We start from the raw sequence: 26,401 nt of genomic DNA on the forward strand, positions 1-26,401 counted from the left end.
AGAGTCTGACCGAGGTTGGGTTTGTCCACGCGGTTTGAGTTGTATGGCACCCAAACACAGCCCTATCGAAATTACGAAAACGCCCTTATACACCCGCCCTTGATTTCTGCTGCATGCATTGATCTCAACCGTTCGATTGGTGGGGCACCTATGTTATGGTGCGTCGCGTGCTTCTAGGGCGTAGCTATACGATTAGTTGATTACAAGTCAAAGAAAATGAATGAGAAAATAAACTTGATTTCAAAGACTGAAAGCCTTAAAAAATCTAAAAAAATGAATTTATGAAATTCTTGAATTCTTGGCCCAATCATGCACGCTTGTATCTGTTGTGTTGGGTTTGCTCTGAATTAAATTCCAAATATGGATCCAAATCGGATCCCATGATATATAAGCGTGCATGATTGTGTCTACATAAAAACTAGTATTAGTAAAGTACTAAATTCAGTTTGAATGTTGTATATTTTCTTCAAAGGTTCATAGGTTATATCAACTGAGGGGTGGTTTGTTAGTATGGTAGCTGGTTTACTCCAGCATTAACATGGAATCGATTCTTGCAGATTCCATATGTTCATGATTTATTGGGGTTATTAGTGGTGCATGGCACCAAAAATTTACAATATTAAAGTCATACAAGTTCTTTTCAAGTCATTTTTATTCATTATTTACAATATTAAAGTCATTTTCAGTTGGTAATTTTTTTTTTTAATTTATCAAGAAATTTAATATTTGAATTTGATCTAATTTTAAATCCAATATGGATAAGATTCAATTTCAATAGAAATATTAATAACTAATAAGGGTAAATTATAAAAAACCCCCTCATACTATGGGGATAGTGACAATTAATTACCTCCCTAAACTTTCATTTACGAAAAAGGCTCTTCTGAATTTCACCTTGCAACAAATACCCCATTTGTTAAGTTAGATGAGGCATTAAATTACCAACAAATTCCTTGGCCATTTATAAACACGAATGCTTAGTTTTAATAGGTACAAACACGAAATGAAATTTACTTTTAGTTGTGATGGGCAAGGTTCAAAATTTCGTCACGTATCAATTTTTTTTTATAGTTTCAACCAATGTTTTTGTGTTTTTTCTTTTTTTTTTTAGTTTGGATGCTTGAAAACATCTTTATGTATGTTGATTTGCTATTCTTGTGCAAAAAATTTCTCTTATTTTGCTGCTATATGTAGATATTTGTGAATATTTGAGGAAATTCCAGAATAATAAAAAATCTGAAAAAAGAAATAAAAATTTTAGGTTTTTCTTGTGATCTACCTCTAAAAATTGATTATGTTGTAGATCTATTAATGATCTACCATGTCCATAGATCAATTGAAATTTCTTCTAAATAATTGATTTTTTTTATTTTCAAAATGATAATAATAATAATAATAATTTCTTCAATTTTATGTGATCTAACCCTATAGGTTGAGACTTGTGCGTGTTATAGAGCTATGAATGATCAACATAGTCCATAATTCCATAAGATTGATCTATCATGTGAAAATTTTAGTTTGTTTTTTTAAATTTTTATTTTTAGATAATAAATATTTATTTATCTCTCTGATTTTTTTTGCTATGATTTAAATTCTAATAATATATATTTATAGTAAATATATAGATGATCTATTATGTGATTATGTCCATAAATTCATTCAATTTTTTTGTTGCATATTTACTTTTTAATTCTAGTTTAATTTTTAAAATAAAACATGCAAAATAATTATTTGAATAAAAATAAATAATTATTTAGTTTTCAGAATGAAACATGTAGACTAATTATTTGATTTATTATGTCCATAAATCCATTTAATTTTTCTGTTACATATTTAATTTTCAAAATTTAATTTAATTTTTAGAACAAAATGTGCAAAATAATTATTTAAATAAAAATAAATAATTATTTAGTTTTTAGAATGAAATATGCAAAATAATAATTAATTTTAGAATAAAAATAATAGAAGCCCATGAAGCCATTCAGAAAAAATGTTTGTTTAATTTTTAGAATAAAACATGAAAAATAATTATTTGAACAACAAATAGTTATTTAGTTTTTAGAATGAAACATGCAAAATAATTATTTGACCTATTATGTCCATAAATCCATTCAATTTTTCTATTACATATTTAATTTTTCAGATTTTAATTTAATTTTTAGAATAAAAATGCAAAATCATTATTTGAATAAAAATAAATAATTATTTAGTTTTTATACTGAAACATGCAAAATAATTATTAAATTTAGAATAAAAATAATAGATGTCCATGAAGACATTCAGAAAAAAATATTTGTTTAATTTTTAGAATAAAACATGCAAAATAATTATTTGAATAACAAATAAATAATTACTTAATTTTTAGAATGAAAAATGCAAAATAATTATTTGATCTATTATTTTCATAAATCCATTCAATTTTTCTATTACATATTTAATTTTTAGAATAAAATGTGCAAAATAATTATTTAAATAAAAATAAATAATTATTTAGTTTTTAGAATGAAACATGAAAAATAATTATTAATTTTATAATAAAAATAATAGATGTCCATGAAGACATTCAGAAAAAAATATTTGTTTAAATTTTAGAATAAAACAAACGAAATAATTATTTGAATAAAAATAAATAATTATTTAAAATATATATAGAAAAAGTGTTTGATTAAATAGTTACAATTTTACATAATTATTTGATTCAATAATTGTTAGTTTCTTAATTATATTAGATAACACTTGGGTAAATGTTTAAAACAATTAAAAAGAATTTTTAGTAATATTTAAAAATGTTTAAAAAATACAAAATAAAATGCATAACATGATAATCTATAATTTGAATGTAAACATAATTGTGGCCTCAAAAATATGAAAACAAGTGTTATTTCACTAATTTGTTTAATTGGACATTTGTATTGGATAATTTGTTTACTAACACATTAATACTTAAAACTGGATAATTAATATAATAATTGAATTTTTATGTGATTCATGGTGTATATTTGTGATTGAATACGTTTATATGATGGATAATTGGTTATTTGGTAATTAATGATTGTTATTTTTAAATTATATAATTTATTTAATTACTTGTTAGATTTATGATTAACTGTTACTTCTAACCACTAATTAATTTTGTGCATATGCAGTATGATAATGTAATATAGTGAATCTGTGACACACAAATACTTGGGAGTTGGGATCTAGAATTTGACCATTTAACCCTTCAACATGGCACCCAAACAATGGAAGAAGAATATATTGGTTGAAAATGTGGCACCAGAGTTGATGGGAATCGACTCCATACAAAATGCAACTTTTATGGGCAAGTTATGAAAGGTTGTAGTGTGACCCACCTGAAACACCACTTAGTAAGAGAATATCATAATGTTGTTAATTACCCTAAATACCCACTAGAAATTTCTGAGGTGATGCAAAAAGATCTCAAAGAACAAGAGATGTTGAGAAAACAACAAGAAAATGATAAAAAATGATTAAAAGAACATTGGGGCCTAGAGATGATGATGATGATGAAGAAGAGGAGGGCATGGAATCAAAGCCTCAATATTTTAACATAGATGATGATGATGATGTAGAACAAAAACATATAATATGGGAAGACATGCATCATAAGCCACAGAGTGGGAAGATGAGCAAGTACAACAATTTCGAATAAGTAGGTCTATATTACAAATTCAAAGTATTAGGGGGTGGTGATTCATCACAAACATCCTTGTCAAGGAGTAAAAGCAAATTATTCCGTACACCGAGTATGAAATGAGCATTTTCAAAACTAAATCTCTTTAAAAAATCTTCATCAAGTAAAGGCGCTCCTAATATTGAAGAGATGAATGAATAAAAAAATATAACTGATTCATGTTATATCTGATATGTTTCTGTGTAATTACCCTTAAACTGGACACTTATGAGACTCATGTTAGTTTAGAATGTTCTCAGCCGTTGGATAGACCTGGGGTATCCTGCCAAGGCTGACACTAATGTGCTACTAAGTCGGATGGGGTAACTTGTCTCAGCTGCTAGAGTGAGATTCGAAGCACATGTAGTGTGTGTTTACTTGAAACACTGAACTCGAACCATTTTCTAGTTATGCCCTAGACCTTGAAGACTAGTGGGAAAAATTGGAAAGTTACACCTAACCCCTAGACTTGATTATGGTACTGCACTAGGTGTTGGATTTGACTGTTTTTGATATGCCAATTAGTGAAATCCTTAATGGAGGTCAAAACCTGGGTATGTTGGGGCAGTCTGAGAATTATATATATATATATATATAATTCCTGGGATTCACCCGAGTAGAGAGTGCAACACTGTACCTTGCAGCCGAGGGAGATGTCTTATCTTGTTGGGCAGTGTTTGATCATAATGGGCTGAGAGGTTAAGTGTAAGACTATTTAGGGCTTTTATACCTGATGGGCTAATCTCACTTAAGAACCATAATCCTCGGGCCTTTATAAGATAGCTGGACTCAAGTACTATTTAGTGTAGATGTTGGGCCTATTAAGAGCTCATATTGATGGACTCAGGGGTTCACCGTGTACAATAGTGAATTCGGCTAGGCCTTGTAACAGAGGCTAGGCTGAACTCATATGGCTCTTGTGAGATCAATGTTAGGGTCCCATGCCATATAAAGAAAGCCAAGTTAGTCAGCAATTAAAAGGAGAAGTGAGGCCACTTACTTAATGGGCCTAAGGCCCAAGATTAATATGATTAATCAAGGCGTCACATGACATCTTATGGGTATGGATTTGGATTTGGATCAACAGATAAGATAAGGGGATAAGCCTTATCACTTAAGGAGTCCAGATCCAAATAAAGATTTGGATTAAGAAACTCCTAATTGGATTAGAAGAAGCTTATCCTTAAGGCTTATAAATAGAGAGGTGGATTGCTTCAGTTTCATCTTTTTCCGCTCTCAGTTATCTCCTTTTGTTCTTGTCGCTTTACCCTATTCGATCTCTAGTTTCTTGGACTGATCAAGATTGGATATTGATTCTGATTTTTGCAAGAAAAATTAGACTTAATTCATGCTCACCATCCCTTTTTTTATCATTGCTGAAGGATTTCAATTATTGCTAAATGACTGCATTGTTGAACCTGCTTCATCTTAAGCTGTGCCATGTTCAGTGGAGGCAGGTTTTGGTACGATCTTTGGACATGAACACGTATGTTGGGAGCTACACGTGTGGATTCCATATCAAGTATTGCTCTCCCATTCTTTTAGTTTTAGATCTGGTCCGGTTTGTTTCAAGAACGATCATTGAAAAATGCAATTTTTCTAACACTGGGAATACAATTCCTGAAAAAAAAAAAATTGAAATTTCACCCAACTACCCTACATGGTTTGGCCATCCATATGATGAATCTCCCTTCCCTTCAGTCACATGGCTACTGCTTAATCTGCTCCTAGATTTAGTTTATCTGTTGAGTTATTGTTTTGGTGGTGGAGGATATGATAATAAGTAAATTGATGATTCATCTTCATACAACATAGAATACACAACAATATGATTCACATGATTATGAATCAAATTATCAACTTCAAACTCATTATCAACAATGCACTTGGGAGTAATATGAGTATTTTAGACAAACATATATGAATTTTTATTTCACTAGAATGACTTGGAATGAATATTGTTGTTACGTCAAAGATCAGTTTAATGTTGATATAAATAACTTTTTTAACCTACACGTAATTCCCTATGATATTGATGGTCATCACTTCTAAGTATAATTATAAATTGTCAAATAATGACAATTTTTTTATGATTTTTGTTTATTTACTAACTATCTAATTTTAATGAAGCCATGAAGATAATGAAAGTGATCAAAGTATGTTCTAAATTTTAACTTTTAACTTATCATATTGAATTTAAAAATTATAATAGATTTAAAGTTTGAAATTAGAACTAAATTAAGTACTTTATTAAATAGTATGTTTCTATTCCCGTATGTTCATCATAATATATTTTTTCATAAAACCTACTAAAACATGTGATTTTTATATATAAATAACTCATTTAAGTGATATTAGTGTATTTATGATTTATTAGAGTATTTATAGATCCATGCATATCCAAAATGTATCTTGATACGTCTCTTAAATTTACCTTTCCGATACACATAGCATTTCCTATACTTTGAACCTTGGTGATAAATACAAACAAAAGTAATGCTTAGTTGTGATTAACTTTAATGCAAACCTTGTTCTCATCTTGAATGCAAAATGTCTTGAAATCTGTATTTGCTGTTATTTTCAAGACATAAATACACTTTCACTAAGCACCAGCAAAACTAAACCCGAGTGCAAATATGCATTGGACCAACGTTAGTTGGGAAGAGTGCAAATAAAATACAAATACAAATATTAGAGTGCCTTCTAATCTATGCAAATACAAAGTCGATTTAGTTTTGCATTGATAAATTTACTTTTTTGTCAAACGATTTTTGATTGCAATGGGTGCAAATACAAATCCAGAGTTTGAAACATACCATTTTAACATTTATCAACTTTTGAGTGCAAAATTTACATCCATTTTTTGATGTAAACTTTTCTCTCATTTTGAGTGTAACATGCCTTGGAATTTGTTAAAACCGTCACTTTCAAAACATAAATGCATTCTTACAAAACAGCAAAACTGAACCAGAGTAAATATATGCACTAAAGAAAAGACGGACCTTTTGCTTAACAAGTACAGTTCATTTTGGAAAAAAATTATTTCAATTAACCCTCATTTAATCAATGTTATTGATAATCTGTACAGTTTACTCTTTGGCTCAACTATGAATTATCTTTTCATTTGATAGAACTACCATGAATTATTCAGTAATGTTCTTTTCACAATGAAATCTATCCATACAATAATGAAATTTAATTATAGAGGTTGGCTAGATAGCTGACCCTATTGGTCCTTGTAAAAGTAGACCAGAATGTTTATACTAAAACAATGTCCACTTCCCTGTTTTAGATATAAAATCAAATGAATTGCCCACATCCACAGTATTCTTTGTAGCTCGGTTTCTCATAAAATGTTTTTCTCAAACTCATGAATTTGTTACTTTTCAGACAATCGATAAAAAGCACAAGATGATATGGAAGTGTTCACCATAGGTAAAAGATCTATTCTGGAGTTCTTGATAACATTGATAAAACATGTAACCTGTGAATGCAAGACACAACAAAACTGTGCAGGAACTGCCTTTGAAAGATTGAATCACCAGATCTTCTTTCTGACCCAAAAGAGGAGGAAGACAACTCCAAACACAATGGCTACAGGGGCCCACTTACGAATAAAAGCCTGCAATCAGTGGTGGACAATCACATAAAGAAGTGAATTGAAGAAAATTGCAAGAAACAGTTTTTAACATTCAATGCAAACACATGGAATGGGTATGCCATGGCCCATGTTCTCATCATTATCTTCTTTTTCTTTTCTTTTCTTTCCTTCTTTTTAAAATTGAAAGCTGGATTATACCCAGTATATCAAACTCCAAAAAGGGAAGTAACGATGGGAGTAGCCTTAAAATCAGAAAAGGCAGGAAAAAATGAGAAAAAAAGGTCAAAGAAAGCATAGACAGAAACATCATCCATATACTCAACATTATGTATTCTTGCTTAATTCTTGACATAGCATGACACTTCCATGTGTACTGTATTCCAGCATTTAAAAAAACCATATGCTAGAATGGAATGACTTGTTCAAATATTGCATCAGCTGTACCACTCTTTAACCCATAAAATGATGGCCACCATAGTTGCCAAGTACAAGGATGATGAAATAACAATAACTTTTTAAATTTAAAGGTAATTCATAATAATGCATGAGTTCATTTAAGGACACTGTTTGGCCAACAAACTAGCAACTCCATTTTCAATGGCAAATATTTAGAAACACATCAACACAGAGAGAAAAGAAGTGTGGTAAAGTTCACACAAAGGACTAGTTAAAGTGAGGATTTTTACCACTCTAGCATATCTATCATCAAATAAAGCTGACAAAAATGAATAGGCATTAGCAGTATGAAAAACACAAGTCATCAGAGAAACTGACCTGTCTATTTAAGTCTCTAGCCTTATCAGCATAAATACGAGATTCTGAGGTCAACCTGCTAGACATTTGACTGACCTCTACAAAATTGAAACCACAACAGTAATTAGTATTGAGCTATGCCTTAAAATTGACCAGATATTAAAATAACATGAATACTTAAGCCACAGGGTAAAATCCATGAAACAAAATGAATCTCTAAATAAAGGTTAACTGTATTTTTTTTACACCAAATCTAGAAAATACCAGCTCAAGGAAATATGATGACATGACAAAAAGAGCCAATTTGATCATAATTAATATTTTTTTGAAAGAAAAATCAACTTCTTTCATCTTAGATACTGTAAATTGGAAATTAAATCAACTTCTTGTCTTAATTAACTAAAAATTTAAAACTAATTTTACTACAGAACCCAAGAAGATGACAGGACAAGTATGTCCAGCAGACCATGCCTAGAGGCTCATAATTCTTAACCAGAAAAAAAGAAATTTATTATTTGAGGAGTTTTCTCTATCGAGTGATAAATGTTAATTCAGTCAAAAGGAGCAGATTTAGGAGGGGCAAGGGGAGTGTCTTACAGGGGGAAAAGCTGAACCCAAATATTTTATTTCATTTTGAAACAAGTTTATAACGAAGAATAATGATAAAGGAGATACTGCACTTTTTCCATACATACATACATACATAATTATCCATGCCTTATCCAACATATGGGGTTGGCTACATGAATCCTGTTTCGCCATTCCGTTCTGTTTAAATACCACCAACCAACCACATATCATAATAAATGCTTCAAGCAACTAACATAAATGTACAAATAAAAGCATATATAGAAATAATGACATTTAATCTGTCGTCAAAACTTGGGATTGTGAGAGAGACCACGGAGGAAGGGAGGTTTCAGCAGACTGAGGCTCGAAGAAGATCTCTAAGGGTGGAAGCAAAGCAGTTCCTATTTGAAAGTTACAGGGTAAAAGGGAAGAAAGCTTTAAAAATCAGAGAAATTAATATGCCCATGGTGTTGCTCGTAGGGGAAGAAGCATTGGTGTGGTTTCAGACTTTCATCGAAGATGCTGTTCAGGTGAGTAGGAAGTCTGAATACAAATATTCAATTGAGATTAATGGGAGGAGGTATATAGCAGAAAGAACGGAGAATCCTAAAGGAAGGTACGTGGTGCTTATGGAATTCTTTGGGGAAGGAAAAAAGCAGATGGTCTGCTTCCCTGAAGGTAAGAAGTGGAAAGGCTGGGAAGAAGTTTCTGGGATTTTGAAGGACTTCATTACATGGGAGAAAGCTAGAGAAGAAAGTAGAAAGGAGCTGGTAGAAGAAACACGGGGTTTATGTAGACTCTACAGTGAGGGAACAGAAGGAACTGCCAGTAGAGATAACAGAAATGCAGCTCATGGCTCAAGCAGCAAAGGACTGTAGAATGGTTTGCAACATGCACAAGAATGACTGGGAGAAGAAATTTATTGTTACCTTAACAGCCCCACCAAAGGACTGAAAAAGCTGAAGTTAAACAGTATGATTATTTTAACCCCCTTTGAAAAGTGTAAGGCCCTTCTAGAGTTAGTAGAAGAGAAAATGGAACTCCAGGCTATGTGTTGTCAATTGGAGTCAGCCTCTGTGACCGTCTCAAAAAGGACTCCTCATTCTAACTCTAAGGATCTGCACGCAAGGGACAAAGCAATTGTTCGAATGTTGGGGCTACCGTTTCACCTTTGGATTTCAGATGTCTTTGTCTCAATAGCTACTCTGTGTAAAGCAAGGTTAGAGGGCTTTTTTGTTAAAGACCTCCACTCAGTTGCAGTATGTTTGAGTAATGTAAACTTGAAAGATATCCCACGTTCAGTAAAGGTACTGGTTGATGGAATCTTTATTCAGCCTGGCTAGCCATTGAAGCTGAGTTTGGAGGGAAGAAGATGAGAAAATAGAAGAAGAATGGCTACGTGGAAGAAGTCAAGTGGATGCAGGAAAGGAGAAAGGAAATTACACTGAAATGGCAAAGCAAAATCTGGGGAGAGGAAAAAGGTGAATTAAAAGAGGAAGAAGCTTATAAGGCAAGGAAAGAAAGGGATGAGACACATGGCTGATCTTATGTTGAGGTGCTGATCAGTGGACCCAGACGTGTGAATCAGTTCAAATATTAAAAGAAGGGGTGGGTCAGCCAGCTGGTGGTTCAGATTTGAACAGAACTGACCCATTAGGGTCAAAGCCTATTAACCCATCACGTGGCACTTTAAGTTATCACGTGATGGGCCTGGGCTGGGAAACTTAGAACTTAATTTGGGCCTCAAAGGTCAGAAGCACATGACAACTTAAAAGGGCACGTGAGTCAGAAGGAAAGCCCTTTGATGGACGATAATATTGGTCCATCTTCTTCCTCTTCGATCAAGTCAGTGACAAAAGGAAACCAAAAATACCAGAGACAGAGTTCGGCAATGATCTGGGTACAGAGTAAAGGGAAAACTCTGGTTTCCCCTGAAAAGCGAAACCCAAAATTTAATAGATGCGGTGGTAAAGGTGAGGTGAAGATGCAGGAACCAGATTCAGAATTTGAAGAGAGTTCCAGCGAGGGCGAGTCAGACTTGAGTGAATGCTCAAGCTTGGGCAGTATAGATCAAACAGTGCGGATTGATATGAACGAAGCAGAGAGTTTCAACACTGAAGAACTGTTCTTGGGAGAAGAAAAGGAAAAGTCGACCAATACAAAAGAAACAAAGGAATTTGGGCGGGCAGTACATGCAGTCGAAGTTGAGCAGATGACACCTTCCCCTGAATTAGAGAGACTACCTCCTGTGTTCCAGCAAGAACAGGATGCACAGGAAGTGAGGCAAGAGGAAACTTTGAAGATGAGTATGGAGGCAGTAGAGAGGGGTGCACTTGAAAAGGTTCTAGGCGCAACCAGAATTGTTAATGATCCCACTCCCACTCAACACAGGCAAATTTCAGGGGCTGATTCTGATATTCTCAGCTCCAAACAGGATTTCCCAACCACATTTGTCTTCGATCCTCATCCAATGCCTCCAAGTAAGTGTGTCCTTTCAGCTTTGGCTACTGATTTGTGTGCTCTGCCTGAAACAGGTACACCAGCTAACCAGCCTGATTGGTTAAGGAGAGAGGGTGGAGATAGGACTGAGATTAGGAGAGAGAGAGGTAGAAGATAGAAGGGGGAGGGAAGAGGAAGTTGAAAGGATTTGGGGTTTAATTAGTGAGCTTCTTGAGGATTGGAAAAAAAAGAAAGAGACAAGTCAGGAGGGTGTGCAAGAAAAGGGTGACCCAACCTTAAGGAGAATACAAAAGATAAAGAAGCTTTCTAGAAAGAGTGCAGAAAAAAACAAAAAGAGGAAAAAGAAAAAGACAGAAGTGGAAAGGCTGATCCTTGATGTAGAGGGTGATATCGAATTTAGTGGGAGAGGAGATATACGGAAGCAATAGAAGTAGGGAGGAAAATAAAAGGAGGGTTCAAATTAAAAAAGTGAAATGAAATTAATTAGTTGGAATGTAAGAGGTTTGGGGAGTGCAAGGAAAATGAGTGTGATAAAAGACCTAATAAATAGAGATGATCCTGATGTGGTAAGGCTGCAAGAGACCAAATTAATAGAATTGGATCCAAGGCTGATCAGTAGTTTGTGGAGAGCGAGAGGAATAAGATGGGTTGAGGCTCCATCTTGGGGGGCTTCAGGGAGTATAGTAATTTTGTGGAAGGATGAAGTGCATGAAGCAATGGAAGAATTGATAGGTAGGTATACTATATCAGTAAAATTCAAGTGTGGAGGATGGATTCAATTGGGTGTTAACTAATGTCTATGGACCAAATACTTATAGAGAGAGAAGTGATATGTGGGAGGAACTGTATGCAATTTGGGGTTTGTGGGAAGGTGCTTCGTGTTGGGAGGGGACTTCAATGTGGTAAGATTTTCCAATGAAACTTCTAATCCCAATCAGTCTATCACCACTAGTACAAGGAAATTTAATGAATTCATAGACTTGTGTGAATTGAAGGAGATCTCCCTCTTGCATTCCAATTTCACTTGGTCCAATTTTCAGGAAAACCCACTATGCTCAAATCTGGATAGATTTCTGTTCAATAGAGGATGGGAAAATCAATGGGAAGGTTTGGTTTCTAGGACCTTGCCTAGAGTCACTTCAGATCACCACCCCATTAGATTAGGAACAAAAATCTTCTTACATGGCCCTGCTCCTTTCAAATTTGAAAACATGTAGTTGGCGCATCCGGATTTTATTTGGAAAGTGGAGGATTGGTGGAAGGAGGAACTAAGAAGAATAAGGTGGGAAGGAATCAAATTCCATAAGAAATTGCAAAGATTAAGATCTAAAATAAAGGAGTGAAATAGGGATCATTTTGGAAGGTTAGAAGAAAGGAAACTGACTCTAATTTCCCAGATTGAAGAGTTGGACAATGTGGAAAATGAGAGAAATCTCAGTGCAGATGAGATGGATTTAAGATGGAAATCAAAAAAAGAATTGGAAGAAGTCTTCAAGAGAGGAAATATCTTGGAGACAAAAGTCAAGGCAAAAATGGATAAAGGAAGGGGATGGGAATACACAATTCTTTCATGCGATCGCCAATAGAAGAAGGCGCAAAAACTTTGTGGCTAGGTTGGAAATCAATGGAGAGCTGATCTCAAATCAAGATGAAATTGCTAGAGTCTTTGTGGACCACTTTAAATCCCTTTACAGGAGACCTTTGGAGGATAGGTTGAGCTTAGAAGGTTTGGAATGGCCTTTACTAGATGAGGCAGCAAATTGGTTGGAAAGAGGTTTTGGGGAAGAAGAAATAAGAAAGGCAATGCTCTCCATGAATAGGTCTAAAGCACCAGGCCCAAATGAATTCACAATGGCTTTCTATCAGGATTGTTGGAAAGTGTTGAAAGATGATTTACTGAAAGTCTTTAAGGAATTCTCAAATACACATATTGTTAGCCCTGGAGTTAATGCAACTTTCTTGGCCTTGATCCCAAAGAAAGGTGATGCTAGCCATCCAAAGGATTTCCGACCCATTAGTCTAGTGACTAGTGTTTATAAGATAATTGCTAAAGTCCTATAATCGAGGATCAAAGTAATTCTCCCTTCCCTCATTAGTTGGTATCAAGGAGCTTTTGTTCAAGGGAGACAAATAGTTGATCAAATTCTAATAGTCAATGAATGTGTAGAGGATATAAAGAGATCTAGGAAGGAAGGTTTTGTGTGCAAATTGGACTTAGAAAAGACTTACGATATGGTGGATTGGGGTTTTTTGAAAGAAGTTCTGCATCAACGGGGGTTTGGGGAGAGATGGTGCAATTGGATGCTTGGGTGTGTACGATCTTGTCATTTTTCTGTCCTTGTTAATGGAGTGGTAAAAGACTTCTTCCCAGCTTGCAGAGGATTAAGGCAAGGTGATCCCCTATCACCCTTCCTTTTTACTTTAGTGGCAGTTGTCTTCAGTAGAATTATCTCTAAGGCAGATAGAGAAGATGAATTTAGGGGTTGGAGAGTGGGTAGAGACAATGTCCCACTTACTCATCTCCAATTTGCAGATGATATCATTATTTTTTGTGAAGGAGGAGACATTAGGAAAATCGAGAGATTGAAAAATCTAATCAAGGAGTTTGAAAAAGTGTCAAATATGAAAATCAATTTGGACAAGAGTTGCATAGCAAGGATTAATATGGAGGGGATGGTCCTACATAGGATAGCAGATTGCTTAGAATGCCATATCACCTCGTGGCCTCTAACCTACCTAGGGCTTCCCCTAGGTGCAAACTCGAAGGAAAGTAGGTTTTGGAACTCAGTTATAGAAAGATGTAAAAAGAGATTGGCTGCTTGGAAAAGGAGTTATATCTCTTTGGGAGGTAGGATCACGCTAATAAAATCTACTATGGCTAACCTACCCATCTACTTTCTCTCTGTCTTTAGGATTCCACGAAGAGAAGAAAAGAAATTAGAAAAAAATGTAAGGGATTTCCCTTGAGAGACGAGAGAGACTAGAAAGGACCATTTAATAAAATGGGAGGTTGTGTGTAAAAGAAAGGTAGAGGGTGGTTTAGGTCTAGGGAATGTAAGGACGAAGAATACAACTTTGTTAGGGAAATGGCCTCTTGAGAGAGAAAATTTGTGGGTCGAAATAGTGGCAAGTATACATGGTAGATTGGAGAATGGCTGGGACACTGGTGTATTGCATAGGGCTACCTTGGCAGCACCTTGGAAAGCAATTCATAGCCTCCTCCCTCAGTTTCTTAGGTACATCAGGTATGTTATTGGCTCAGAGAATTTAATTCGTTTTTGGGAAGACACTTGGTTTGGTGACCGACCTTTTAAAGGAGGTTTTCCCTTCTTTGTATTCTATTTTGTTGTGTAAAAATAAGGTCATTTCAAATTTTTTTGTTCTTCCTTCTGCCTTTGAGTCTTAATTGGGATCTCGGATTTCATAGGGGTTTGAGGGATGAGGAAGCAACTTGTCTGTCAGAGCTTCTCCTTCTCCTTGATGGTGTTTGCTTAGAGCTTTCTTGTCCAGAGAAGAATTTGGTTCCCAAGTTCTAAAGGTTCTTTTTCTTGTGCCTCCTTTTTTAAAGCTCTTTGTCAGTCCTCTTCCTCTTTGTCCTTTCCTTGGAAAGAAGTGTGGTTTCCGTTGATTCCCCCTAAAATTCAGGCCTTCTATTGGGAAGTGGCTCTTGGGAAAATTAATACTCTAGATTATTTGCAAAAGAAGAGGCCTTTTCTGTGTATTTCCCCGAATTGGTGCACTCTGCAAATCTGATGGTGAATCTTGTTACGTGTTACCATTTACTAATTTCCTATTCATTTGCTACAGATATATGGGATTGGTTTTTCTCTTTGTTTGGGTGCAGGTGGAAATGCCAACGGAGATAAAAATGCTGTTTGACCCACCTACCTTTGTGTTACCGAAGAAGAGGGGAAGAGTAACATGGAGGTACACTAGAGCAGCAATGGCGTGGATCTTGTGGGAAGAAAGAAATGCCAGAATTTTCCAAGAGAAAGAAAGGAGTAAATGACAAGGGCGTTCTAGTGCATTGTAGATTCTTATCCAAGACTTGTATCATTTGATGATACCATGTGAATCGCTCTGAGCTACAGGCCCCATCCCGTCTCCACTAGATTGATTTTGGATTTGCTCATAATGAGCAAATTATATCTGGTCTTGTTTCCACTTTTCCAGTTATTCTAGATACAATTTTTAAATATTGGATGTGTAATGACTAGGGTTATACACTGGCTACAAACGGTGGAACTATTCAAAAATTTCACATTTGATGATATTTGGAGGAATTGGCCATTAGTGGCTTCTAGCTCAATGCAGAAGGTTAAGGCAAGGTTGGTTTGGGCTCCTCCCATTGAAGGATTTCTGAAATTAAGAGCACTCTTCCCAGGACCGGTGGGGAATGGAGTCTCTTTAAAGGCAGAATTGTACGCAGCCATACAAGGTGTACAGATTGCAAGAGAGATAGGATTGGAAAATTTGGTGATAGAAGGGGACTCCAAGGTGGTGGTGGGTTGGCTAAAAAACCCAGATTCAGTGATCTAGGCTTACAGAAATGAATTGAAGAAATTCAAATGGTTAACTCAGCAGATGGAGGTAACTATACAGTGGGTGGGGAGGGAGGCAAATGCTTTTGCTGACTCTCTAGCTAAACAAGGGGTAACTAGGGAACAGGTACTGGGCTCAATTGTAAATTTATGATGCTTTCGTACCAATGAGTGAGGCTGCACCTCACGCCTTATTTTGGGATGCTTGTAACGAACATTTTATCATTTGCTTCTAATGAAATCAATTGAATTTTATCTATCACAAAAAAATAAACGCATATATAATACTATTTAAATAATTACAGATAAACCCAAACAAATATAAGTTTTTAAGTAACCTCACTTTTGACTAGATCGACTAGACATCAGTCAACTAGTTGACCTAGTTACCTAGTTGAAGCTTGGTTGTCCCAGGTGACCACATCATTAGGATTGAGTCTATTGACCAACTAGTTAGTGAAGCAGTCAGTATGAACCCTAGATTGACCAGTCAATTTACTAATTGATGCTTTGACAATACTGTTATATCAGACAAAAAATGAAGAGAAGATGCAGAAGTTCCACTGTTCAATATTTGTTCCCATGCATCTCTGACACAGAATCCATGAATGAAACTACGATAAGAACGATTTGTAAACTTAGACCTCTTTTCAATACAAAATTACTTTCCACAAAAAAAAAGAACTAAATCAAACTATTCGAGTCAAAGAAAGAAGATTAGAGGGAGCTTACGATCCAACTTTTCACCAACACCAAGGACTTCTTGTACATTGCGAGTCATTATTTGGTGGACTTCATAAAGTTCATCATTCAACTTAGCCAGGTTCCTCTGAGTGCGGGTATCCAAATACAATTTCTTGGTTTTCTGTATGAATGTATCTTTCAAAAAGAAATAGAAGACAGAGAAATCTAGAGATTAATATGGCACCAATGGAACTTTGATGGGAAAAGAGCATGTGACAAAATTGATAGAAGCCATACCAAATTTAATGAAGGCATAAGGTCTCGCAGCAGTTTCAATTTGATTCCCATTGACTCTCTCAAATTCATTTTTTAGATCTTCTAGGTATTGAAAAGCAAGTTTTTTTGGATAAGCACGATCACACATCGTCAAATAACATACACGACCTTCAATGATATAGCTGTCAACTTTGGTCAAGGTAAATTCAGAAGATGGAATGGACTCGGAAAGGAAGCATATTATGTCCAATAATGGCAGGTATCATGCTATCCATGCAACCATAAATTCAACCCATATAGTTCAAGAAAATCCATTTATTAAAATAAGGCATCTTAAACAGATATTGGTGCATGCATGAAACTATGATCATACATGTATATACAAGACTTTGTAAAAATGTATGTCTTTATTACAGTTTGAGGTACCTACTGGAGCAAGACAGATATAGATTTATATATCAATTCAATAATATGGTTATTAGTGCAAAGTTCTTGCATCAGGCAATGGCAAAAATAATCTTTTATGACAAGGACAGCACAATTAAAAAGGTGGAGTAAAAATCAATGAGGAACAATAGCAGAAAAAAGTGGAGGATGTTGGCTAAAATAAAAGATATGGATCACATGAGAGAGGCACGCCCCAATCAGGAAGGCTGGTAGAGCAACAAGAATAATGGTAAAGGATGAAAATAGGTGCTTAGCTCACATGGAGGAAGTTTCTTGGAGGCAGAAATCCAAGATCCTATGGTTAGAATAAAAACACAAATTTCTTTCATCACTCATCCTGCTAAGCAACATTCCAACACTATCGCAAAGCAATAAATCAATGGTCATCTCATTGCATAAGAAAATGAGGTAAGAACAGTCATTGTTGATTTATATAGAAATCTATGCTTAAATCAATCTTACCTCCAGCCTAGGCAAGATTGTATCAAATTTGATTGCATCTCAGGGTTGGAAAGCAATTGTCTTGAGGCCCTATTTATAGGGGTGTCAATTGGACTGGATTTGGTCCAATCCGATCCAGTCCAATGTGAATCCATTATAAATGGACCAGGTCCAATCCAATCCAATGAATATTTTGGACCGGTCCAATTCAATGTTTGGACCGTCCAATCTGTTCAAATTCATTTCAATTCAGATTGGTTTCAATCCAAACCCGGTTCAATGATACCTATATTCTTATCTTATTTCAATGGACCAGATATTGGTTTAATCCAACCCAATCCAATATAAATTTATTATGGATGGACCAGGTCCAATCCAATCTAATAAATATTTGGACAGGATTGGTCCAATCCAATATTGTCTTGTTGGTCCATCCAATCCGTCCAAATTGATTTTGGACTGGACGGGGTCCAATCCAAAACCGGTCCATTGACACCCTTACCTATTTAATGACGATGGAGTCTTGCAGGTACTGGAAGAAGTTGAAGCACTGAGACCATCTGGATTTCCTATGGCCTTCTTTTAAGAGATGTTGGAAAATTGTTGTGTGTTTAAGAAGTAGAAATATGCCCATTTTGAAATATTAATAATAAGAATATCTCAATACTAGTACTTTAATGTTTTTATATTGTTTTCAACAAATTTTATTGTCAGTTATATTGATGTAATATTTTAAACTTACATGTATATGGATATCATCCAAAGTTCCAAACAGTGTATTTTAATTTTAATAGTAAAATAAAAATAAAAATAAAACCATTAAAAAGAAATCCAGGAGAGAGATACATAGTGATAAGATATCACTGAGACAAAATGAAAGCAAAAGAATCACTCCTACCTTCACTAGGGTTTATTATTCCTAGCCCAATCCAGCTTGTATGTATGTGTCATATAATACAAAATATTATATATTAAATATAATATACTTAGAGTCTGTTTGGTTTGCAATCAAGAGCGGAATTGGAATCAGAATCATCCATTCCCAATGCTTGTTTGGTTAAGATGGAAATTGAAGTTGAATTCCAATAATTGCTGTCTGGTTCTTTTTTTTTTGGTAACAAAAATAAAATTTATTAAAGCAAAAAAAAAGAGAGTATAGAAGGGGAGTGACCAGAAGTCACTCAAGAGAGAAAAGAAAAACAAACTTGCACTCACAAGAAAGCGACCAACCTTGCCAAGCCTCAAAATCACAAAACCCAAGAGGTTTTCCTTGAGACCAACCTTGCCAAGCCTCATTAAGTCTACCACTAAAAACTTCTAGAGGTTTTCTGTCTACCAAAAACCTTGCCAAGAAAACCTCTGAAAGACCAACCTTGCCAAGCCTCATTTAAGCTACCAAAAACCTTTGAGACCAGAAGATCTTGATGTTTTCTGTCTTTCAAATCTTCTATTTGCTAAAACACACTTCTGGGAATCCAACAAGCAAGAGGGGTTCTCATTAGTCCTTTCCAATTCCAGTACTGTGTTTCTCTAAAATAATTGGGCATCAACTAAAGCTGCAGTTTTTTTTTTTTTTTTTTTGATGAATAAAAGCTGCAGTTTTTTCACTACCATCCTCTTCCAAACTAGTTATGGTTAAGTTATTATGGCCTTCATCAATTGGCGGCATAGGCACTTGAAAATCTCCAGTATTCTCCTTTCAGGCATTCTTCCAAATCTTGGAACATTTTCCTTGTAACCTCCCAAGACAAGCAAGTCTAGAGCTTTACTTACTTCCACAGCCTTGTCTACAACCTTAGTCATGTCAATAGATTTGTCAATTTGACAAGTCTCATCTAAACAAACTTCTTTCTCATCCTCCTCGCTTAGTCTTCTCTCCTCATCAGAGGAAATATCACCATCTTGAATCCTTTCAAATACAGACTCTGTCAACGGTTTTGTTCTATACATTCTTTTCCTATTATAAACTCTCATTTTTCCATCAGATTGGGGTTTTCCTTTAGTTCTTCCCACATTTCTGTTTGGTTCATTTGGAGCCAGAATTGGAATCAATCAAAGAACCAAACGCACCCTTAATGTTTGTAGGCCATAAACCCAACAAATACTTATATGTCAGGCTGAAGGTGCAGGCCATAGTTTTCAAGGCACCAAGGCGTGGCTAGGTGACAGGGGGGCTGCCTTGTTGTCTAGTCACCTACGCGATGGACTTTTTTAAGTGAAAAACATTATCCTAGGGTAGTTTCTAGGTTCCACAACCATATTTCTTTAATAACTATCCGTAATTTTCATAATAAAATATAATGTGTTGATTAAACCCTAACAAATAAGAAAATAATAAAAAGAAATTAGTATATGAACACACAAAATGAATATTTTAGTTTAATAATGTCTATTTTATAATTACAATTTTAAAAAAATAAGAATATGAAAATATTTTATAATACAATGTACAAAACTGCTTGGTGATTATGCGAGGTGAGCCTCCAAGGGCACCTTGTCCCCTAGGCATCACCTTGACAACTATGGTGCAGGCCAGGCCTGAGCTATACCCATCATCATAGGTGCTAAGACTGGTATGGGCCCAGCCCATGATCACCCCTGCCTACACCCCCTTCAGAACAACCAATCAAAGCAAGGAGCTATGTCTTGGCAGCATGGCACTGTCAGGTATAGGGGGTATAATTAGAGACCACCATGGCACCGTTAAGATGAGCTTCATGGGCCCACTGGGGGAAAAGAAATCCTTAAGAGAGGAGATTCCAGCTCTCATCCAAGAACTATAACTGGGGCTATATTCCTTGGGATGGGCCAATCTGATTGTGGAAGGTGACTGCAAGGTAATCAGTAGCTGGCTGGAAAATGAAAAAGGTCCTTGGTTGTTGAGGCAGAAAACAAGAGAAGCTAAAGGCCTGGTATTCAGAACCTGAAATGCTCATTCAGATGGATTGTTGGATACCTGGATCAGAAAATACAATAGCAGATGGACTTGCAAGAATGGGGGTTAACAAGAGCAGTCTTTTGTGTGGTCATCAAGTTTAGGTATTGAACTAAAATCTGTAAATTCTTTGTACTGTCTTCTCTATATCAATCTTCGAGATCAATACAAATGCATGGTTATTGATCAAGGAAAAAGATAGAAAAAAGATTAAGGATTATAAACTAATCAGACTTGTAAAAACCATCTATAAGCTGCAGCCCAAGGTTCTTGGTAATTGCCCAAGGAGATCTTGGCCCCCATCATATCCTCTTCTCAAGGAACTTCCATGAATCATGAATGGTACACAAATCCTGGATGGCTCCTCCTTGCAAACAAATATATAGACTCCGGTAAAAGAGGAGTTCTAAGAATCAGCTATAAGTTAGATATGGTAAAAGCTTGTGATCATGTCCAATGGGATTGATCAACTTGGCCAAGAGAGAAAAATAAACAACCCTGTGGAATAAGCCCGAACAGTGAAAAATTACCACCTTGTGGTAAGCTCTTGGATGTGCATGATTTGAGGCATCATAGAACCATAGACACAGTGCTCCCGGGAAAGTGATTATGACAATATAACAAATAGCAGAACAAGTTATGGATTGAAGTGATCGCAAGTTTGCAACCATGGAAAGGCTATATTTGATTGGGAATCACTTCCACCTCAATCAACATATGGGATTAGTTTGAAAACAAATTGTTTCGACTGCTGCTACAGTAGTCCGAACCAATAAGGAGAAGAAGAAGAAGAGAAGAAGAAGAAGATGATGAAAGAACTGTCAAACCTGATAGACTAAACCCTATCAATCGACCTCTTAATAGTGATTAGGCTCTAATTAATTGTACAAAGACCAAACTGCCCCCACTTAAGTATGGGACAGAGAGTCTCTAATAAGACTGCCACATAAGCACATAACTTAACAAAGGTGAGTTGACTAATCTACCCTTATTCGGCTAACTCTAACACTCCCCCTCAAGCTGGAGAATATATGTCATATAATCCCAGCTTGTTACATATATAGTTCACTCTCCCTGAGCTTAAGGCTTTTGTAAACAAATCTGCCCACTGATCACCTGAGCCTACATGTTCTGTGCTTATCTCTCCAGTAAGAACCTTCTCCCTCACAAAGTGGCAATCAATCTCTATGCGCTTTGTTCTCTCATGAAAAACAGGGTTGGATGAGATATGGAGCACAGCTTGATTGTCACAGTACAATTTCACAAGTTTATCCATGTGGAACTCGATTTGTTGTAGGAGATTCCTCAACCATACTAATTCACATGTAGTGTGTGCCATGGCTCTGTACTCGGCTTCAGCACTGCTTCTAGCCACAACCGTCTGCTTTTTACTCTTCCACGTCACAAGATTTCCTCCAAGAAATGTGCAGTAACCTGTAGTAGATCTTCTATCAGACACAGAGCCTGCCCAATCTGCATCTGTGTACCCAACTACTTCAAGTTTTCCTCCTGGTTTATACAATAGCCCACGGCCCGGAGCTCCCTTCAAATATCTTACAATTCTAAGAACTGCATCCCAATGAGATATACGAGGGTTCTGCATAAATTGGCTCACCACACTGACTGCAAAGGAGATGTCTGGTCTCGTGATAGTCAAATAGTTCAGCTTCCCCACTAGTCATCTATACCTTCCAGGATCATCAAATATTTCCCCTGTATCACTGCTCAACTTAACATTTGGTTCCTTAAGAGTCTCAGCCGATTTTGCACCTAACAGTCCTGTTTCGTCCAAAAGATCGAAAACATATTTTCTTTGGCACAGGTTTACACCTTGTCTTGATCTAGCAACTTCTATACCCAAGAAATACTTCAATGTCCCAAGGTCTTTTGTTTGAAAATGATTTTGCAGAAAGACCTTTAGTTTGTCGATCCCCAATTTGTCACTGCCAGTTATGACAATATCATCCACATAGACCACTAATAAAATCTTTCCGGCTTCTGAGTCATAGCTGAACACTGAGTGATCAACCTAACATTGTTTCATTCCAAAATTCTTCACCACTTCACTAAACTTCCCGAACCAAGCACGAGGCGATTGTTTCAACCCATAAATTGCCTTTTTCAGTCTGCACACCTTACCATCCTCCCCCTAAGCAACAAACCTAGGTGGTTGCTCCATATATACCTCCTCCATAAGGTCACCATGAAGGAAGGCATTTTTTATGTCAAGTTGAAATAGGGGCCAATCATACATAACTACCAGGGAAATTAACACACGAACAGAGCCAATCTTAGCCACTGGAGAGAAGATCTCCATATAGTCCACTCCATACAATTGTGAATAACCTTTAGCAACAAGTCTGGCCTTTAGACGCCCACACTACCATCTGGCAAGTATTTAATAGTACACCCATTTACAACCCACAACATGCTTACCAAGTGGAAGAGTAGTGAGCTCCCACGTGTGAGTATGCTGAAGAGCAAAGAGTTCCTCCTCCATTGCCTGCCTCCACCTAGGTGAACTAAGAGCCTCTTGGACATTGTTAGGTATGGAAATAGATGACAATAGTGAAACAAATTGGCGATGTGAGGCGGAAAGGCGAGATACTGAAACAAAATTGGAAATGGGATGGAGAGTAGAACTATGTTTACCTTTCCGTAAGGCAATGGGTAGATCAAGTCCTGAGGGTTCAGCAACAAGAGCAACGACAGGATCCACGGACAAGGTAGAAGCTAGAGGAGGGGCCGGTGTCATTCGACGTGTATACACTTGCCGAATCGGTGGTCGTTCAGTAGGGATCTGCACTGGATGAGGTGACGAGTCAACTCCAACAGGAACACCCGGAACGGGATCACTGACTAGAAGAGGAAGAGGAAGAGGAAGAGGAAGTAAAAGTGGAGACGAAGATGCTTCAGTTCCTGAGAAGAAGGGGACAGACTAAAAAAAGGTGACATCAGGCAGACATAGCACTTCCGAGTAATGGGATTATAACACTTGTACCCTTTTTGAGTCTGAGAGTAGCCAAGAAAGACACATTTAATGGAGCGTGCATCTAGCTTGTCTATTCCAGGACTCAAATTGTGAACAAAGCACACATAGCCAAAGATACAAGGTGTTAATGGAAATGGAGACAAAGTAGGGAACAAGATAGAAAAGGGAGACCGACCATGAAGAATGAAGGAGGGCATCCGATTAATGAGGAAACACGCCGTAAGTACAACATCACTCCAAAACCGTTTAGGAACACTCATATGATGAAGAATGGACTGAGCAGTTTCAAGGAGCTGACGGTTCTTTCGTTCAGCCACCCCATTTTGTTGAGGAGTGGATGGATGCACATGAGGTTTGATGAATGATGCCATATTGTTCTAAATACTGTTGAAACGAAGTAAGAAAGTATCCCCGACCATTATTTGAACGAAGAACTTTGATTGGAACACCAAATTGTGTACGTATTTCAGCATGGAATTTCTTAAAAATGGAAAATAATTCACTTATTTTTTTCATTAAGTAAATCCATGTCATCCTTGAACAATCATCAATAAAAGTGACAAAATACTTGTAACCATTATAGGACTCTATTTTGATCAGGCCCCAAACATCTGAATGAACCAAAGCAAAAGGACCCAAATACGACTTTCAACTCTAGGACTGAAGGAAACACGACGATGTTTGCCAAACTGACACAATTCACACTGTAACACCGACAAATGACTCAAAGACGGAACTAGTATCTTGAGTGCCTTGAGAGAAGGATGTCCCAATCGACAATGCCACTGTAGAGGAGTGAGTGAAGTCTGAAGTGCAACTGACGATCCACCACCGTCAAGATAATACAATCCACCAGCTTCATGCCCCCCACCAATCTTCTTCCCCGTCTTGAGATCCTGAAAAACACAAGAGGAAGGGAGAAAGTAACAGAACAGTTAAGAGTCTTGGTTAATTTACTAACAGACATAAGATTGAATGGAAACTTAGGGACATATAGAACAGATGATAAAGAAAGAGAAGCCATGTCAACATTGCCAACACCACAGATGGGAGAGGATGAACCGTTGGCAAGGGTAACAGTTTGAGATGTGGAAGTTTCAGAAAGAGAAGAGAACACACCTGGAGTCCCGGTCATGTGATCAGAGGCTCCAGAATCAATAATCCAGGGAGAGGTTTTAGATGACAGGCAAGCTATACCTAAGTGGGCAAGAGTAACAGTAGTGTACTGTGAAGTAGACTGAAGGAACCGCTCATACTCATCACGCAGTACACTCACCATCTCCCTCTTGGAAACAAATGTAGATGTGGAAGGAGTTAGGTCTGCCTGTTGATTATCACTGACGTCAACCCCACCAGCTACAGCATGATTGGCCCATGTAGAGGGAGGGCCATGGAGATCATAACAGAAATTTACCGAATGTCCTTCCCTACCACAGTGGATACACTTCCTTGTAGAGTTGCTTTTTCCTTTGCCACGACCTCCCCCTGAGTCACGACCACCACCACGGCCAAATATGGAACCACCACGACCTCCTCGGGAGGCATGTCCTCCCCCTTTTGTACAATGTCCACCTCCTCTAGCTGTCACAAATGTTGATCTATCAAACTGTGTGGGATTCTCTGTTTGTCCCAAAGAAATCCTACGAAGCCGTGCAAACACTTCCTCAAGTGTAGGAAGGGTAGAGCCCCCCAATATTTGGGCCCTAACTGGTTCATACTCTGATTTCAACCCCACTAAGAACCTTGTGACATCTAATTGTTTTCTCTGTTGTTGCTGAACCTCAATATATGGAGTGAGAGGATGATAGACATTGAGTTCATTTCTGAGGTTCTTCATAGTGGCATAGTACTCTTCTAGGGTTTTATTTCCTTGTTGCAGATCAAAGTACTCCTGATAGAGCTGATATACCCTTGTAGTATTATCTTGCCCAGAATACAGCTTCTTGGCATGTTCCCATATGTCCTTAGTTGTATCTAAGAACATGAAGTTGGCACTTATTTTGGGTTCCATACTATTCCATAGCCATGCCATGATTTGAGCATCTTCCTGTTCCCAATCATCAGACCCTGGAGAGTCAGTCGGTGGCTTATCTTCTTTCACGTGTTATGATTCGGCCTGCCTTGGATTTCTATCTGTCTGAGATCGGTTATGTAGAAAGAGGTAGAAAGGTGGAAGAAAGAGAGAAAGAGAGAAAAGAGAAAACCTGGTTTGAACTAGAAGTCTCAAGTCAGTTCTCCCAATCGGCCAGACAGTACTTTTATTATTAAAAATAAATGAAAAGACATATGTGCCCTTATTTAAGTAAGGAGCACTAGTTCTAACACAACATTACAAATCAGCAACATTAATCTAGTTATAAAGACAAAAATACCCCTACGCTAACACTCCCCCTCAAGCATATATATCATATACTCCCAGCTTGTTACATATGTAGTCCACTCTTCCCCGACTCAAGCCTTTTGTAAATAAGTCTGCCCACTGGTTTCCTGTATTAACATATGTAGTGTCTAGCTCTCCATTCAGCACATTCTCCCTTACAAAGTGACAATCAACTTCAATGTGCTTGGTTCTTTCATGAAACACCGGATTAGAGGAAATATGAACTGTAGCCTGATTGTCACAATAAAGCTTCATTGGAGTGTTGATGTTATACCCTACTTCCTGTAGAAGGTTCCTTAGCCACACTAACTCACAAGCGGTGTGCGCCATAGCCCTATATTCTGCTGCTACACTACTTCTTGCCACAACCGTCTGCTTCTTACTTTTCCATGTCACCAGGTTACCTCCTAGGAAAGTGCAATAGCCTATGGTAGACCGCCTATCAAACATAGAACCGGCCCAGTCAGCATCAGAATACCCTTCTATTTCAAGTTTTCCGCCACTCTTGTATATTAGACCGCAACCCGGAGCCCCTTTTAAATACCTCACAATTCTCAGAATTGCATTCCAATGAGGAATCAGAGGTTTTTGCATGAACTGGCTTACCACACTAACCACAAATGAGAT

The 26,401-nt window shown here is 36.7% G+C and overlaps 1 protein-coding gene across 6 annotated transcripts in view; it reads right to left on the reverse strand.

The window, feature by feature from the left end:
* Positions 1 to 6,951: 6,951 nt before the first annotated feature.
* Positions 6,952 to 26,401, reverse strand: part of LOC104589202 (25.3 kDa vesicle transport protein SEC22-1) — a 41,373-nt gene continuing 21,923 nt past the window's right edge. For all 6 annotated transcript variants that reach the window (XM_010247439.3, XM_010247438.3, XM_010247442.3 and 3 more), the window contains 4 exons: positions 16,601 to 16,761; positions 16,352 to 16,498; positions 8,070 to 8,146; positions 6,952 to 7,316 (listed from right to left, as the gene is read on the reverse strand). In XM_010247439.3, the coding sequence (XP_010245741.1) occupies positions 7,233 to 7,316; positions 8,070 to 8,146; positions 16,352 to 16,498; positions 16,601 to 16,761 (469 nt within the window). In that variant the 3' untranslated portion in view covers positions 6,952 to 7,232. The remainder of the gene's footprint in view (positions 7,317 to 8,069; positions 8,147 to 16,351; positions 16,499 to 16,600; positions 16,762 to 26,401) is intronic.

This window comes from Nelumbo nucifera, chromosome 8, assembly GCF_055504915.1.
Source record: "Nelumbo nucifera cultivar China Antique chromosome 8, China Antique-T2T, whole genome shotgun sequence".
NCBI classification, from domain to species: Eukaryota; Viridiplantae; Streptophyta; class Magnoliopsida; order Proteales; family Nelumbonaceae; genus Nelumbo; species Nelumbo nucifera.